At 36.4% G+C, this 18215-nt stretch overlaps 1 protein-coding gene and 1 long non-coding RNA gene across 2 annotated transcripts in view; both read right to left on the bottom strand.

Annotated features, from left to right (window-relative positions):
• Positions 1 to 1999: 1999 nt before the first annotated feature.
• Positions 2000 to 3869, bottom strand: LOC130013546 (uncharacterized). The gene is made up of 2 exons (XR_008788734.1): positions 3565 to 3869; positions 2000 to 3453 (listed from the first exon to the last, which is right to left on the bottom strand). It is a non-coding gene; the product is annotated as an uncharacterized LOC130013546 (long non-coding RNA).
• A 676-nt stretch (positions 3870 to 4545) lies between these two features.
• Positions 4546 to 18215, bottom strand: part of LOC126827870 (muscle calcium channel subunit alpha-1) — a 68471-nt gene continuing 54801 nt past the window's right edge. The window contains exons 37-43 of the mRNA XM_056102175.1: positions 17311 to 17609; positions 16763 to 16963; positions 14778 to 14922; positions 13102 to 13219; positions 10480 to 10658; positions 9051 to 9180; positions 4546 to 6064 (exon numbers count right to left, since the gene is read on the bottom strand). Coding sequence (XP_055958150.1) covers positions 6048 to 6064; positions 9051 to 9180; positions 10480 to 10658; positions 13102 to 13219; positions 14778 to 14922; positions 16763 to 16963; positions 17311 to 17609 — 1089 coding nt within the window. The 3' untranslated portion in view covers positions 4546 to 6047. The remainder of the gene's footprint in view (positions 6065 to 9050; positions 9181 to 10479; positions 10659 to 13101; positions 13220 to 14777; positions 14923 to 16762; positions 16964 to 17310; positions 17610 to 18215) is intronic.

Raw genomic sequence — 18215 nt, 5'->3', positions numbered from 1 at the left:
TTTAATACACTTAATATCACAGCCATTCCATGTTCTAGTGATTTGATTATAGACTTGTTATGTGAATAAAAATGTCTAATTAATAGTTTATATAACATTTCAGGCCAAAAGAAAGACCTGCAATAGGCAGATTTAGCTCTTACATAATACATGTTAAAATAAAAGTACAAGACAAAGTGGAATCCATAGCTACTGGTACCTGTTATGTTGGTGGAATGGGTTGGGTTCTTCGTTCTTCTGAGTGGAAGTTAAGTTCAACTGTATTTTACATTTCTGTTTATTTTTAACTATATAATTCAGGGTTGGAGCAGGGATGCTGTTTCAGAAAGCCCCCATCCTCAGTTATACTGGGGTGGGATGGGGGGAACCTTTGTTAAAACAACTTTTTGTATTAATTTACCTTCGAGGTTTTTTTTTTTGCCCCATTGCTGCAGTTTTAGCGTCACTCCAGTCTTATCCTATATATGTACCTAAATGAGCAGGCAGAAATATTGTTTCAGGGCTTCTGCTGATTTTATCAAATTCTTGGGTAATCCCCAACACCTCGCACCAAATTTGACATTTTCCCCCCTGAAACCCCCTCTGCTCAATTTCATGGATACGCCCCTGTTTCTTCCTTCAAGTATTTTTCCCTCAGCATAACCTCAGACTTAAGCTTTCTCCATTACAGAAATAAGAAGGTTTCATTCATTCACTCTTGTTTGTTTATTTGGATGGGACAAAAACGTCTGACTTAATTTAAACATTGGTGTTGGTGGGGGGGGGGGGTTTAACATCATTGGTCCGACGCGGAGGCAAATGTACTTGATACTTTCAAAACTGCTGTAGATGTGTTCCCTCAGATACTATACGGATTGTCACACTGATAATGGTAATTTAATGAAACTTAGGACACACACAGGGCCTAAGCCCTTAAAAGATTGTGGGACCCCCATCTTTTTCTTTCAAATCTGGCATAGGAAAAAAACTCTGCTCTGTAGTGTACCCCCCCTCACACTCACACACACACACACACCTCCACCTCCTCCCTTGCGGCTCTAAGCATGTTCTTATTTTGCTTCATGGTTAATTTATGTTGAATTCAACATAATATCATACAATTAAAAACGTAATTTACTTATTTGATATTCAAGCAGGGGACATGCTGCGGTTCAGAAGCTCCCGAGTCTGAGTCAGACTCTAGGGGTGATCTTTGGTCTTTCCTTCCTGGCATGAGAAAATTTCTGAAAGACTGACTGTAAATGGTGCTTTCTGTAGATATAACTAGAGTCTATCTTGAAGATCAAACTTAAAGATACATTATGTAAGATTTAGATAAAGAGCTAGCCATTCTTGCTATAATCGTTCGAAAATAGATAATCTTAAATGAATAATTTGAAAATTTCATTCAAATTACTCTATTGCGAGCAAAGATATAAGCCTTTGAAGGTTTGACAAGACATGTGCAATAATTTCAACCACCGTACTGGCTGTTCGAAGCTAAGTCTCGCTCCTCCATTTTTAGCTTGAATTAAAATATAGCTGAACTATTCTAATCTATTCAATATCAGAGAAATCCGATGCCATCCAGAGTTCATTATGGCCTGGATAAATTAATTAATATCTAATTAATATTTTAGATAACATTTTAGGGCTAAAGAAAGACCTGCAATAGGCAGATTTAGCTCTTGCATAATGTATGTTTAAATAATGTATGTTTAACAATTCATCAAAAACAACATAAATTCCAGACTATAAAAGGCCCCCACTCCATATGAGAACATCGACTTCTTCAGGGCCCCTGACCTTACAATACTCACCAGTTCCTTCTCTACCCATCTCTGCATGCAAGATCAAGATCATTGCAGATAAAAGATTTCTCGTCAGTTAAATAATATAAGATTGCCCTTTTTTTCTCTCCTCCAAACTTTTCTTTGCTGAGGGAACAAAATAAGTCAGTAAATTAAATAATCACTTTTTTGTTGCCTCAATCCGCTTGGCAAGGTAGAACAAGTCCTAATCAGGTAGATTTTCATTTTATTGCACATTGGTAACAATCCTTGGTGAAATAATGGATGACATTTCAATCTTTCCATATATCAACGTGTACCGTACAAGACTATTGACAATTTTAAAAAAATGGTAAGAAAATTCTGGTAGTATGCAAAATATTAAATAATGTACAACTGCATAGTATACAAGCTCTCACTGTAACCCAGGCAGCATTTAAGCTTGTGTATTTAGCATTAATCTCTTTAACAGTCATTCAATATCAAAACCTTGTTTGAAAATTCATAAAAATCATTTAAAATCACCAAAAATCATCTAATTTGTTCTTGTGACTGGTTTAAAGCTGACCATTCAATTTTGATATTGAGTGTCCAATTTACAAGTGTTTAATTTCTTGATCACTGTTAAAGAAATTAATGCTTAATACACAAGATTAAACGCTACCGGGATTACAGTGTAGGTTTCTCCATGTGTATCCACATTGAAAATATCACAATTAGTTCATACCAATTTGAATTTTAGTTTTTCAGGATTGGCTATTAAAATTTTGCGTCCTATTACTTGGGCAAAAAAATAATAATTAAAAAAATAAAAATGCTTGAATGCTCTTCTTAAGAGCTTTTGATTCCACGGTTTAAAGCTTTGAAATTCTAACTAAAACATTTTTCATGAGACTCGAGTGTTATTTTATTTATCAAGCCTACGAAGTATGGAAGGGTATCACTGTCAATATTAAATGGTCTGCTCAAATGTCCAGTGATAAAAAGTATAATGCACAAAGTCCTAATACGGATAATGATAGTGGCTTGATAGGAATATTAACGTCTGTTGGGTTGTTTCCATCCTTACGTGACATCCATCATTTGCCTATCAAATTTACTGCTATGAGAAAGATGCAGTCTAGAAACTGCTATGAGCAAGATGCTGTGTAGAAACTGCTATGAGCAAGATGCTGTGTAGAAACTGCTATGAGCAAGATGCTGTGTAGAAACTGCTATGAGAAAGATGCTGTGTAGAAACTGCTATGAGAAAGATGCTGTGTAGAAACTGCTATGAGAAAGATGCTGTGTAGAAACTGCTATGAGAAAGATGCAGTGTAGAAACTGCTATGAGAAAGATGCTGTGTAGAAACTGCTATGAGAAAGATGCAGTGTAGAAACTGCTATGAGAAAGATGCTGTGTAGAAACTGCTATGAGAAAGATGTCACAAAGCGCAAATGTCAAATTTATTGAGAGATATTCTTCACACGTAACTTTGTCATTTAAGGTATTTTCACATTACCATTACCGAAGAACTTAATATTGGCAGCAATATCCTTCCATACCGAAGAACTTAATATTGGCAGCGATACCCTTCCATACCGAAGAACTTAATATTGCCAGCGATACCCTTCCATACCGAAGAACTTAATATTGGCAGCGATACCCTTCCATACCGAAGAACTTAATATTGGCAGCGATAACCTTCCATACGGAAGAACTTACTATTGGCAGCAATACCCTTCCATACCCAAGAACTTAATATTGGCAGCAATACCCTTCCATACCGAAGAACTTAATATTGGCAGCGATAACCTTCCATACGGAAGAACTTATATTGGCAGCGATACCCTTCCATACCGACAAACTAAAAAATAAATTGGTTTGACCTTATGGATTCGTCTTTCTAATCAAAGATTATAAATTCAAATAAATAAATAAATAAATAAATAATTCACCCATTCACGCTGACACTCTGACTATTAACACAACCATAAAAATGGGATTAAATCACAAATTATGAGAAATATACAAATAAGTGTGAAATATAATTAAAATCTAGAAACTTAAACATACATTATACAAGAGCTAAATCTGCCGTTTGCACGTCTTTCTTTAGGCCTGAAATGTTATCTAAATTATTAATTAGACATTTATTAACATATCCAGACCATAATCAACTCTCGATGGCATCACTAGCCTGTGATATTTACTGGATTAGAACCCGGTCTGCTGCTTTTGATTAAATCAAAAAATGGATATGTTTTTTTATTGTACAGACTTTAGTAATGATGATCGAGGCTAGGCCCAAAATTCAATCGCTAAATACTCAGTTCAGGGTGGATTGATTTGACTTAAATTTTCAGCAAATCGTGGTTACATTATCTAGTTTTTAACTATTATAGTGAGAACTGCCAGCTCTTTATCTAATCTCCCATAATGCATCTTTAAATCTACATCATGTAACCAAAACTAAGTTTTCAGAATGATCAAATTTAAAGATACATTATGGGAGATTAGATAAAGAGTTGACAGTTCTCACTATAATAGAGATAACAGAAATAGAATATGCTGAAATTTTCAGTCAAATTGCTCCACTCTGAACCAAGATATTAGCGATTGAATATTAGGCTAGCCTCAATCATCATTACTAAAGTCCGTACGATAAAAAAACTAAGTCTGGATTTCCATTTTGATGTTAAATCATCCATCAAAAAAAATGTATTCAAATCTAGTAAATATCGCAGACTAGCAATGACATCGAGAGTTGATTATGGTCTGGATATGTTAATTAATGTCTAATTAGTAATTTAGATAACATTTCAGGCCTTAAGAAAGACCTGCAATAGAGGCAGATTTAGCTCTTGCATAATGTATGTTCAAGTGATGCAGGAACATTTGAGAACCAGATTTGTTTTTTTTTCTTCGTGGCCTAATATATATTTCAAATTTTACTAATAAATATATAGCTGTAAACTTTTTAAGGGTTTCATAAAAAGTACACCAACAAATGGGATTTTTTTTTTAGACAAAATATTAATCAATATGATACTCCAAAATTTGTTTTAACATGTAGGAGCATACAATACGAATTTGTATATTTTAAATCCATACTTGTAATTAAAAATATTTAATTAAATAAATTGTATATTTTAAATCCAGACTTGGAATTAAAAATATTTAATTAAATAAATTAAAAATATTTTATTAAATAAATTGTATATTTTAAATCCAGACTTGTAAATAAAAATATTGAATTATATAAATTGTATATCTTAAATACAGACTACTATAATAGGCTGATGTATGTACAGAGTTTCATAAAGATATCTTAAACGGATTATGAGATACTCTCAAGAAACAAAATCTGGCTCTTTCAGACTTAAGTTGAGAATTTACTCAAAATTGTTCGCCTTATTTTAACTAAAAAAATAGCCGTTTATGAAACTTTTATTGTTTTAATGTATAAAATGAATCAATAAGAAACTATGTGCAAAGTTTTGTGTTTCTGGATCAAAGATATTTCTCATAGTGACTGAAAGTTGAGTAAATTCTTAACTGAAGTCTGAGAATGCTTTGTGAATTCGGAACATGGATGGCAAGCCGGTTAAAAGGAGCACATTTCCATATCCCTTGCTTGAATTCATGTAGTGTGGAATAAAAAAAAAAGGTAAATTAGCTTTGCAGATTAATTAATAATTAGATTATGTAAGGAATATGTACAATGAAAAAAAGATAACATATTAATAATAATGATACCACTGTAATTTTGTAAGAAGTCAACCAGTCATCATTATAACCATTAACAGCAAGGCCACATGGACTTGGAAGACACTTGAAGTGCATATTATATCATCACCATCAATTAGAAATATATCTACACATAACTGTTAACCAGTACAGCTTTCTATTTGTTTTGTTTAACAAAATTGTATTCTCTTTCAAAGTGTACTTATCTCACAAGATAAACAAAGTGTCAAAGTGATTTTCATTTTTTAAAAATAATACTCAGACTCAAGTTTAAACCTGAACTCTGACAAAACAAATTAAAAACAACCTGTTGTCTGTTGTCCCCCGGAGCAATAAAATAATCCACACACACAAATTGCGACACAGATTAAAACGATGATAATTTGATGGGCAAAAAATATGTGGACACCGGAATTAAACTGAAACTTCCATATATGGTATTATGTACATTCATATGGTAAATTCGGTCAAAATGTCCAGTCTTTGTGTATTTGTGGTTAAGGCGGAACCTGAATATCAACGATAACATCACGGTCTTGCTACAGGTCTCATCTTTCATCAGAAACTGAATCAAATCACAAATAGATTTCTTTAGAATTCATTAAATCATTCTCACACCCCATGCAAATTGGGTATGATAATTCTTCAAACACATTCCAAATATCAACTTTTAAAGATGGATTCCCGCATACAAACTGGGTGATTTAATGGTATATATGGACTAAAAACATATTCAAACTAATTAATTTGTCATAACTTTGCTTCAAATCCTTCTCAAACATTTTAATTGCGAAGGAATGTCCTGCTATAAAAATTCGATCAAACCAGGTCATGTTTACATCACGCGACTTACCTCTCTTGGAAGTCAGAGGAGAATTCATTGCATACATAAGACGACGTTGTCTTTAATCGCTTACTATTTATTAGAAATATCGAATCCTAATTAAATTCTCGGATTATTCACTACCCGCCTCCTTTTCCGTCATTTTTATCTCAGAAAGTGTTGTACGTCTAACTCTTCATAAAGTTTATCAACTTGTACATCAAGCGCTCAATGTTCGCGTGTGACCTTTGACATCACGCGTGCAGAAATTCCTAATCGTCGGGCTGTTGATTAGGGGAACCCATACATTTTTGTCCTGTATACGCTCCATGAGTGTTTTTCGGGGAATCCAGTATTTTTCTAGTAAGATTGGATATCTCTACTTTCCACATATACCAAAATTACCATACTTTTATTGGAAATAATCACCCGATAAATATATTTCTGGGAACCCATCTTTAACATTATTAGGAAGACAAAAATATCAAAAGATAATGACATTTATACATATTCACTTACAAATTTTACTTCTATTTCAAAATTCAAATTGTAGCAAATATATCTATAGTTGTAATTATGTCCTTTGATAGAAAGACTTCTTACATTTGCCTTTGGTAAAATAGTTCTATACATTTGATAAAAATATATGATACAAGATTTCACAAACACCAGATGATGATTGGATTAATGGTTATTATATATGTGGCGCTTTTCTGGCAAACCAATGAATCTGAAATATTTAAGTATTGAGAATTGTGTTCTGTTGTTATCTCTGTGGACATCAAATATTAACATTTATTTATGATTTAATATTTCATACATATACATCAGGCCCCGAGTTCACAAAGCATTCTCAGACTTAAGTTGAGAATTTGCTCAACTTTCAATCTCTGTTTATGAGAAATATCTTTGATCCAGATACACAAAACTTTGCATATAGTTTCTTATTGATATATCTGATACATTAAAACAACAAAATTATTATAAAGGGTTATATTTTAGTTAAAATAAGGTGAACAAGTTTGAGTAAATTCTCAACTTAAGTCTGAGAATGCTTTGTGAACTCGGGGCCTGGACACGGAACGCCATTTACATAAACGTTATTATTTGATAGACATAGAGATAACAACAGAGCACAAATTTCAAATGCATAATTCTCAATACTTAAAGTTACAATTTCATATTTTCTAAAAAAGTCAAAACATAATTATATCTATGTCTTTTGCTCAATAGGTTGTCAACTCACTATTATACGATCATAGGTCATCTTTCTCACACTTAAAAATCTTCACACCGGAAATAATAACATAATTACCTCCCTTGTTTTCCTATTCTCCACCATGGAATAGCTGAATTTGAATTTGAAGTTGAAAATGATATTTTTGCCAATTTCTCAACTGGCAATAGTGAATTATAGGATTAATAGGATTATTCTTTAACAAGGTAGGACTGTTTATAGATACCATCTATTTTAGGGCTTTATTTTAATACATTTTAAAAATATAACTTAAAAATATGAAATTGTAACTTTAAATATTTCAGATTCGTCGGTTCGCCAGAAACGCGACGCGACATTAGGGTCATACGAAAAAAAATATTCTGGTTCGTAGACAATCCTTCGAAACAATCTGATGCAGCAGAACGGAGGTTTTTGTTTTTGTGTTTTTATTTTGTCAAATGACGTCTCATAAACATCACATTTCAAGGCACTACATTTATATCACATCAAGTATGATTTAGGATTCCCACTGGTGCACCTATTTTTTTATTACGTACAAATTTGAATAGTTTGTTGGACACATGATTTTTAATTGTGGTCTGAAACCGCCTGCTTAAATAACAATAAGAGTTATGTCCCTTTATTTTCAGTAAAAATGTCCAACAAGAAAAAGTTTTAAAATTCCAACACTGATTCTCAGTAACATTTATCATGGGTGTGGTTGTGTACTTGATGATAACTGAGCCAATGGTACACTGCATGAGATGATTAATGAAACTGTTTTCAGTTTTTGAAATAAAAACAGGTCATGCAACCTTTTTTTTTTGTGACAGAGAGAGAGAGAAAAATGGGTTTTAACGTCCACTCGACACATACTAGGTCATTTCGGGACGAAAGTTACAAAATGACCTAGTTTGTGTGAGTGGACATTACACCCCATTTCTCTCTCTCTCCCTCAAACGAGTTCAGAGACACTAATAATAAATAATAATGTACAAAGAATGAGAAAACCATGCAGGCAGATTATTTATTTGGCTAGTGTTTGCCCAGTGTACAAAATAAAATCTAGCTATTAACACACCCAGGCCAGCTGGTTAATAGACCAGAATCAACACACATATATACGGCCAGCGATATAAAAACAAACACACATCATCTCGATATAAATGGATGAAGTCATGCACCTCGATCTAGATGTAGAAATAGTACTAGTAGGAGGCACAAGCTAGAAATTGCTATAAGGCCGTCACATGAATCGGTTTGTTTGTTAAATTTATTATTATTTATTATTACATGTACTTATATAGCGCTCCTTTCATGATAAACATGTTCAGATGCGCTTTACAATAAACATAACATAACACTACTGTCTTGTGACGACCGTTTGGCGTCTTTGATGGTGTTATATTTTATCATGCGATGAGTAGTGGTTATAGTCTTTAAGTTTCTGAGCACTTAAAGCACCTAATTAAAAATCATCTAAATAGGGTTCACATCTAGAATCACTACCTCGATTGTGACGTAAAAGTTTTCTGGCAGCTTGATTCATTTCATCCGGTGTCATGTCCGTGGCTTCTGCTATTTCTCGTTGAAGAACCCGTGGATCTACGTATTTATTTAAACCTTCCTGTCTTAGTACCTGTAAAATAGCAATTGTTATCATTTAACACAGAAACAATGAAATGAAATGAAATGAAATGGAGTTTAACGTCCTTCTGTTCTGCTCCTAACCTGGGCTAATGAAGACGGGCATACGCCATACAGTGTGCTATGAGGGAATTTTTGCCCGGACAGCGGCACTATAGCTAACTGCGGTACAAAAGCATTACACTTAAAAGCATTCATCACCTAAACTTGGTCGACGAAGAGGGGTCGTCAGGGACCTCCAGTGGTTCCAGCAGGATAGTGCCACCACCTACACCTCAAATGAAACATTGGCATGACTACAGCAGCGTTTCCCTGACCGACTGATCAGCCGCAGGTGTGACCCGGAGTGGTTGCCGCATTCACCGGACTTGAGCGCCCCAGATTTTTATCTGTGGGGATACCTTAAGGACAGGGTGTACGGCAACAACCCCCAGACTATCCCTGATCTGAAAGCAGCAATCACAGCAGCAATAAAAGCGATCCCAAGGGAAGAATGTGGGAGGGTCATCGAGAACTTTGCCCGCGGGATCCAAATGTGCTTGCAGCACCGGGGAGCTCATTTAGAGCACATTTTTTGAGCGCCAGTTAAACAAAGAGTTTTTGTGGTACAGACTTGAAACTTTGGAGATGTCTGCTACATAGACTTAACCCTATTGTAGCTGAATTTTTGTGTTAATCTAAATAAAATTCTGGAAGTTATTCGATTTTTATTGATGAATGTTTTTTTTGTGTCACCCTGTATGTTTACATAACGTTACATCATGACTCACGATTTTATTATGCCCAATTAACCAGTGCATAGCAGAATATTGCAGAAAAACTAATTGCGTGAAAACAATGTAAACAATACTGTTGGGAGACGAACATACTTTCACCGTTTTTAATACCTTAAATCACCGTCCAAAGTTTTAGTGAAGACCCAGATTAAACGAAGGGCTGTCATGTTGCTCTACTTGGGATAGATTTGATTGAACGGGAAGAATAGACAAACTTCCTCAAAAGCTCAAGTATCAGAAGCCAATCCAGCAATGGCCAAAGAGGGATTTCTCGGACCATTATTTCAGGAAAATGGTTGAGTGTGTGAAATCATAAGGACTGTCATGGAGTTAAATGGCGTTGTTTTGAATCCCATCTTGTACATGACAAGGAGTAGGATCTCCTTTCCGACCTTTTGGGTTTTCTTTGCGTCCTCCGATTTCCTCCCAATGCTAAAGACCCCTTCGCACAAGCAAATTATTAGTCCAGAAATGACCTAGTTTGTTTCTCTCTCTACGTCAATTGATCTACTTACCTTCTGAACAAGACTTTCCGCACTACTTCTACGTTGTTGAGCTCTCTCGTACTGTGACATAACATGTTGAGGAATAGTTAAAGGACCGCGTTCTAGAGTTCTATTTAACGGACCTTCTGTATCAATACCATACGCTGCTGAATCTGATACTCGATGACGTAATTTAGGTCCTGGTGGTTCTACAAACAGAAATTTGTGAGAGATTTTACAGCTGTTCACTTTAAATGGCATAAATGGTAAAAAGTCTGTAAATCTAAAAATTCATGTCCTTTGGCGCCTCAGTGCACAAGCAGGTCTATAATTATTTTCCTTATTTGAAACCATAGAACGTTAAATCCCTATTTGAACTAAAAATAAGGTTGTGAATCCACTGTTTTAACAAAAATAAGGTTGAGAATCCACTGTTTTAACAAAAATAAGGGCTGAAAAAAAATGTTCTCTAAAGATGAGATGATACGATGTACAGCTACAGAACACAAACAACCTAATGAACTTATAACACTTCTAATCATACAATTAATAAAAATAAACGGAATGTTAACTCTGTGGTGGGGAGTTGGATGGTCGAATGATGAGCACGTGCATTTGTGTTTTCTCCCGGTCCTCTGGTTTCCTCCCACTACTAAAGACCCCTACGCGCAAAATTATTGAAATAAAACGGAACCACATGTTAGTCCCGAAATGACCTAGTTTGTGTGAGTGAAGGTTATGTGCCCAGACAGCAGCACTTTAATGACTCTTATATCGAATTCTAACTACGAAGGGTTCTTTTACGTGCAAGCCAGTTTTTCGTTCAATCCGAATGACTAGCGTGACAAGGAGTAGGGTCGCCTGTCCAACCTTGGGGTTTTCTCCGGATCCTCTGGTTTCCTCCCACTGCTAAAGACCCCTACGCGCAAGTGAATTATAGAAATAAAATTAAACCATATGTTAGTCCTGAAATGACCTAGTTTGTGTCGTGTGGACGTTAAACCCCATTTCTCTCTCTTCCGAATGACTAGACAGCTGTGTTCACGGGACCTTGTTTTCTTATTCCATCCAAACAACTATACGTTGACTCTTGCCAGGCCCTCTGTCCTGTACCCCTAACAATGGGGAACCATGCCAGAAAATCCCAATGAACTTTCTCGGTCAACGTAAGGATTGAGCACGGGAGCTCCAAGTTAACAAGTCAATGGAAATATATGAACAATCATGCAGCCCTTTTTAAATGATACCAGATTTAAGAACCACAATAAATTTTTTTTTCGTGGCCTAAGTTGAAATATGAAACCTACTATCCATATTTAGTATAAAATTCTCTACTTATCATGCTCCTATGCTTAATATAGAATTATATAAATATTTGAAACACAGGTTAAAAATTGTAAGAAAAAGCAGCAAGGTTTCACAGCACACCTAAAAGAAATCTAAAAAAAAGTGCTTTTAGATTTCAAATTTCTTTCACGCCAATTGACACTGTTACATGCGACATCAGCAGCTGCTGAGCAGCAGTACCTTTATTTTTCCTTGGACTGAAAAAATTCTTGATTTTTCCCCCTGTAAGATTAGTGTTAATACAGATTAAATCTTTGAAATAGAAGTTAAGTTCAAAGTTCAACATAAGATAGAAGTTAAGGTCAAAGTTCAATGTCAAAGTTCAACATAAGATAGATGTTAAGGTCAAAGTTCAACATGAGATAGAAGTTAAGGTCAAAGTTCAACATGAAAGTTCAACATGAGATAGAAGTTAAGGTCAAAGTTCAACATGAGATAAAAGTTAAGGTCAAAGTTCAACATGAGATAAAAGTTAAGGGAAAAGTTCAACATCATAGCCCAAAAGATAAAAAGCATCTTTCATAACAGAATATTGCCCCTCCACAGAGAAAGGGAGATCTAATGTTCATATTTGCTCTCAGGTCTACCAAGTGGCGAAAAGACAGCAAATTATTATGAGGGATTATAATTCCCCTCCCCCCCCCCCCCCGCCCCCTCTCCGTCCTCCCGTCCCTTCAAAGCAAACATTCTTCTGTTCAGAATTATTTTTTGCAGTCATCAAACACTTTGTAAACCTGTATTTTTTTTTAACAAGCTGAGATTGTTCTGGGGATGAACCCTATGAAAATTACATGTATTTGGAAATTATTGTTCCCACCACTCCCCGTTTGTGCGCACTCTTGGTTTTTTGCAGAGTTACTTCTCCTATAATTAAAACTCTGTCTTAAATTCTCATGCGCTTCGGAGATCTGCTATTGATACTATGAGCTTTGGAGATCTGCTATTGATACTTGAATTATTTGAATATTTTTAAGAAGGAATTCTGTTGGAATCCAGAGTCCTGAAACAATACTTTGCTGGTTATTGACCCGAAATCTTAAAAGGGTTACGTGTCCAAATAAGCAGTTTTGACGTTCACGTCCAAACGACTCAATATTTTGAGCTGAAATTTTGAGACATGGTAAATACACCATTCCTCTTTATTTTGGTACTTAAATTTCATACGTACTCAGACTTCTATTTTTGAGACTCTGTTCAAATTGGGATAGTCCCTTTAACTGAAGTCTGAGAATGCTTGGTGAACTCGGGGCATGATTTGTAATCTTGGTAAATTTATCAGCATGAAATTGGCAGAACATTAATTACCTGTTGTTTTATTGCGTCTTATGTTGCCAGGGGAACTAGGCACTTTACGAACAGCATTTGGATAGTTTATTTCGAGTCGCTGGTGACCATCTGGTGTCATTCTAGCTACAGCCATGGCCTGAAAAAAATATGATTAGGATTTTGCAAAAGATACAAATATCAATTACAGTGCACTACATAAAATATGACACTCAGTGGTAACCCAGTTTATAAAATTCAGGATTTCTTAATATCGACGGGGGTTGGATGGCCGAATGGTTAGCATGTGCGCGCTGTATCAAAAGGCCTGTCATTGAGTCAACTGACGTGGTTTCAATTCCTCGGTTGTACGTGACAAGGAGTAGGGTCGCCTGTTCTACCTCGTGGGTTCTCTTCTTATCCTCCGGTTTTCTCCCACTGCTAAAGACCCCTACGCGCATGCCAATTATTGAAATAAAATTAAAACCATATGTTAGTCCCGAAAAGACCTAGTTTGTGTCGAGTTGTCATTAAACCCCATTTCTCGCTCTCTCTCTCTGTTAACATCGACAGATTCGACTTTCATATACAGCCTTTTGTAGACTGACGGACATGGGTAGTAACAATTCGACCAAATACTAAACAATAGTGACATTTATTAATTTTCATTTTGAGTGAAGTTGGGGATCATGTGGCTAAGTGGGTAAGACGCTGGCTCGCTAGCCTGGAGGTCGGGTGTTCGATCCCTGCATTGGCCGAGAAAGTTCATCCAGATTTTCCGGCGTGGTTTCCCCTTGTCAGTGATGCAGGACGGAGGGCCTGACAAGGACAGCTGTCTAGTCGTTCGGATGGGACGAAAAACCGAGGTTCTGTGTACATATTGGCGTGCACGTAAAAGATCTCTTGGCAGTTGGAATTCGAAATAAGAGTAGGCTGTAGCGCCGATGCCCGGGCGAAATTTCCCTCTTAGCACACTGTATGGCGTATGCCCGTCTTCATTAGGAGCAGAACAGTAGAACGTTAAACCACATTTCATTTCATTTGAGTGAAGTCGTTGTATCACTACAGGCCCAGGACTGTACAGTGCAGTGGATGCTTACGACTAGCCTCCCCCGATTCATTCACTTGATCTGATATGTACGTTTGTTGTTTGTGGTGTCTGTATATTGTGTCTTGTCAGTAGATTTGTCTTGTGTAATTCTTTGTGTGTGGTGCAGTCCTCCTGCACTTACTATATAATCACAGCCATCTTGAAATTGTGACATCATAACAAAATTGAAATCCGGTAATCAATCCATAATTGTCCCAGGGACTAGCATGCCAAGTTTCATGTCGATCGTACTTAAATTGGCGGAGAGTGTCGCCCCCAAGAACAAGAACACGATGAGTAGCAGTTGAGGACCAGTTCCAAATCCAAAAAAAGAAGAAAGGAACAGCCCCAAGAACAACAAGTACAAGATGAGAAACGGTTGAGGACCAGTTCCAGATATAAAAACAGAAGAAAGGAACAAAGGATATATTATCAAAGAATTCATGCAAACATGCTAAAACCAGTCACAAGTATGGTGTAATAAACGGATCTTGTTTTCATCTGTTTATTGTGAAATTTTATGTTGACTGGCTGCACTGTGTAAAAATTGTAATTGGATAATTTGAATCCACTTGTGAAATGTACATAAAATTTGACAGCATAATTTGAATTTAATATGTTAGTTAACCTTTCTCATTAACGGATTCTCATCGCTGTCTTGTTTCCCTATACACGCTAGTTTCAAGGAAGCTCCTCGTTTACTTAGTTTTCGTGGCCGTGGTGGAGTTGGTGGCGTCTGTTCTCGTTCAAAATCACTGTCCTCTTGTGGAAGACTGAAAAGATAATTGAAAGAAACATCATAAAATAATGTCAGCCATTTGTGACCGGTGACAGCCAAATGAGTCACTTTGGAAAAAATAATATTTGAGTTATGCATATATTCAGAAAGTACATTTTATAAGCTTTTCAATGATATATAAAATGTAAAGATTGGATGAAAAGTTTTGTTTTTAGCATTGATTTTAATAACACTACTTACAAAACACCCAATTTATACACTAAATTAATTATATATTTAAATTTGTCTGGATTACTCAAATAAAAGACAAGTTAAAGCATCGGATTTCGCAAAAAAATGTTTTTTAAAGTTAAGCTCAAGTAGCTATTTTACATCGTAGCGTTAAATGAGCATGTCCGACTTCCGACTCATTTGGCTGTCACCGGTCACATTTAATATCTTTAATATTATTATGATCAGTGAGTCTCAGTGGAGCATTGAGTAAGACGAGCCGGGTGACCTAATGGTTAGCGTGTGCGCGTTGTATCATAAGGTCTGTTATTGAGTTAGGGGGTTGGATGGCCGAATGGTGCGCGCTGTATCATACGGTCTGTCATTGAGTCAGCTGGTGGTGGTTTCGATGTTCCGGTTGTACATGACAAGGAGTAGGGTCGCCTGTCCAGCCTCGTGGGTTTTCTCCGGGTCCTCCGGTTTCCTCCCACTGCTAAGGACCCCAACGCGCAAGCGAATTATTGAAATAAAAAATTAAACCATATGTTAGTCCCGAAATGACCTAGTTTGTGTCGAGTGGATGTTAAACCCAATTTTTCTCTCTCTCTCTCTCTTGATGAAGGCTTTCACTTCAAAGTCTTCCACCAGGTCAGTTTTTTATGCATTTAAAATATATTTTCAAACAATGTGACAATATTAAGCATTATGCCAATTTTTATATATATATGTGTAAGAGTAAATGTAAAGAAAATCCCAAATTACTCCCCAAAGATGTACTACTTTGCCTGGAAATACCCAGTTATGTATAGTAGGCCTACAGCTACCTCAAATCACCATCCTAATATGCCTGAATTTTGGGCTTTATAATAAATCTGCTTATTGCAGCTCCTTCTTTGGATCTTAAATGTTATCTAAATTATTAATTAGATATTAATTAACTTACCAAGACCATAATCCACTCTCGATGCAATCGTTAGCTCGTGATATTGAGTGGATATGAATATGTATTGTGATGGATGATTTAACGTAAAAATGGATAATGGAGACCTCATTTATTATCGTACCAACGGTAGTAATGACAATCAAGGCTAGCCTAAAACGGACTTCCTAATATCTTGGTTCAGACTGAAGCAATATGACTGAAATTTTCAGCATATTCTGTTTTCATTATCTAGTTTTTAACTATTATAGCGAGAACTGTCGGCTCTTTATATAATCTACCATAATGCACCTTTAACTGAGAATGTCCCCTACATATAGTCATTGGGGACCAAAGTAATATGGATAAGTTGATTATTTCATAATGTGTGAACAGTGAGAGAGAGAGAGAAATGGGGTATAACATCCATTCAACACAAACTAGGTCATTTCGGGACTAACAACACATGGTTCAATTTTATTTCAATAATTTGCTTGCGCATAGGAGTCTTTAGCTGTGGGAGGAAACCAGAGGATGCGGAGAAAACCCACGAGGTTGGACAGGCGACTCTACTCCTTGTCACGTACAACCGGGGATTCGAAACCACGCCAGTTGACTCAATGACAGGCCTTACGATACAGTGCGCACATGCTAACCATTCGGCCATCCAACCCCCCCTTGTGTGAACAGTCAGCTAGAAAATCGCTGTTAGATAAATGCTTATTACTCCCAGCCCTTTACTTACTCTAGATCTCTATAAACATATATACCAGGTGGCTTATCATGCATGGTATTATTTGGTATCATATGACGATCAGATGATGGTGGCTGGGTGGGAGTTGTCGATGAGTGGGAAACTACTGTTTCTAAATCTGAATCACGAATCGGTTCTTCTCCTACTTCTGTTCCTGATTCTTCTTCTTCTTCCTCTGAGGAAATCTGGGTACTGAAAACACAAGTAACATTTGTCATAGATTCAGGCTGATAATAAAAGACAATTATGTTGATGTTGCTGGCTTACAGATCGTTCTTACAGACCGTTCTTACAGATCGTTCTAACAGATCGTTCAAACAAATAACGAGTGGATAGATCTCGACCAACCCCCACATTGGGTTGATAATAAAGTTACAAATTGGGTTGATGACAAAGTTAGAGATTGGGTTAATGATAAAGTTACAGATTGGGTTGATGATAAAAATGGAGATTTAGGTTGATGACCAAGTTACTAATATGGAAGGGGTGGGGGGGGGGGGGTAGTATGAATGAATGAAGATAAAATAAGTAACACCTACCTTGGTTGATGTTTTAGTCTACTAGTTGTATTTGTAGATGCTGGTATTTCTGTAACAGGTTGTGGAGATGGTGTGTGGTTCGGAACAGCGTGTTGTCTATGATCCATATGGTTTATAGAATTGGATTCAGAATCTTTACCATTTATGGAATTGACGGTCATATTTTTGACCGGTGGGGCCTTGGGACGATTTTGTGCTGAGTTAACATAAAGTGATTGAGTTCTATTTAAGAACGGAAGAATGGTTTTACCGCCACTGGTAATAGCACTAACAACGCCGCCAAACAAGGCATGTTTTCTCTGTAAGATATAAACATATATAAAACAATTTCTGTTTCGGTGCTTGTCTACCTGAAGAATTCTAAACAAAGCCTTTGCAAATTATTTTCCAGTGTGGTCCCCCCTTGTCAGTGATGCAGGACGGAGGGCCTGACAAGGACAGCTGTCTAGTCCTTCGGATGAGACGAAAAACCGAGGTCCCGTGTATACATTAGAATGCATGTAAAAGATCCCTTGGCAGTTGGAATTTGATATAAGAGTAGGCGATAGTGCCGCTGCCCGGGCAAAATTTCCCTCATAGCACACTGTATGGGGTATGCCCGTCTTCATTAGCCCAGCATAGGAGCAGAACAGTAGGACGTTAAACCCCATTTAATTTCATTTCATTTCACTTTGCAAATTACAGTGCCAAAGAAACTTAATTGTAATTTTTCCTGTCCTCTGTATTTCATGAATTTCTTTATACACTGTGCTGGAAGATAACCTTGGTAGGGTAAAGCCAAGGGTCTAAGCATCTAGGGAGCCTCTCTGTCCCAGGTGGATTATATTTTTTGAAACTAGCATAAGCCTTTCTTATGTACACGGGGGGGTTGGATGGCTGAATGGTTAGCGTGAGCGCGCTGTATC

This window comes from Patella vulgata, chromosome 7 (assembly GCF_932274485.2).
Source record: "Patella vulgata chromosome 7, xgPatVulg1.2, whole genome shotgun sequence".
Classification (NCBI taxonomy): Eukaryota; Metazoa; Mollusca; class Gastropoda; family Patellidae; genus Patella; species Patella vulgata.
The sequence above is the reverse complement of the archived record's forward strand: the minus strand, read 5'-3'. Positions and strand labels throughout refer to the sequence as shown.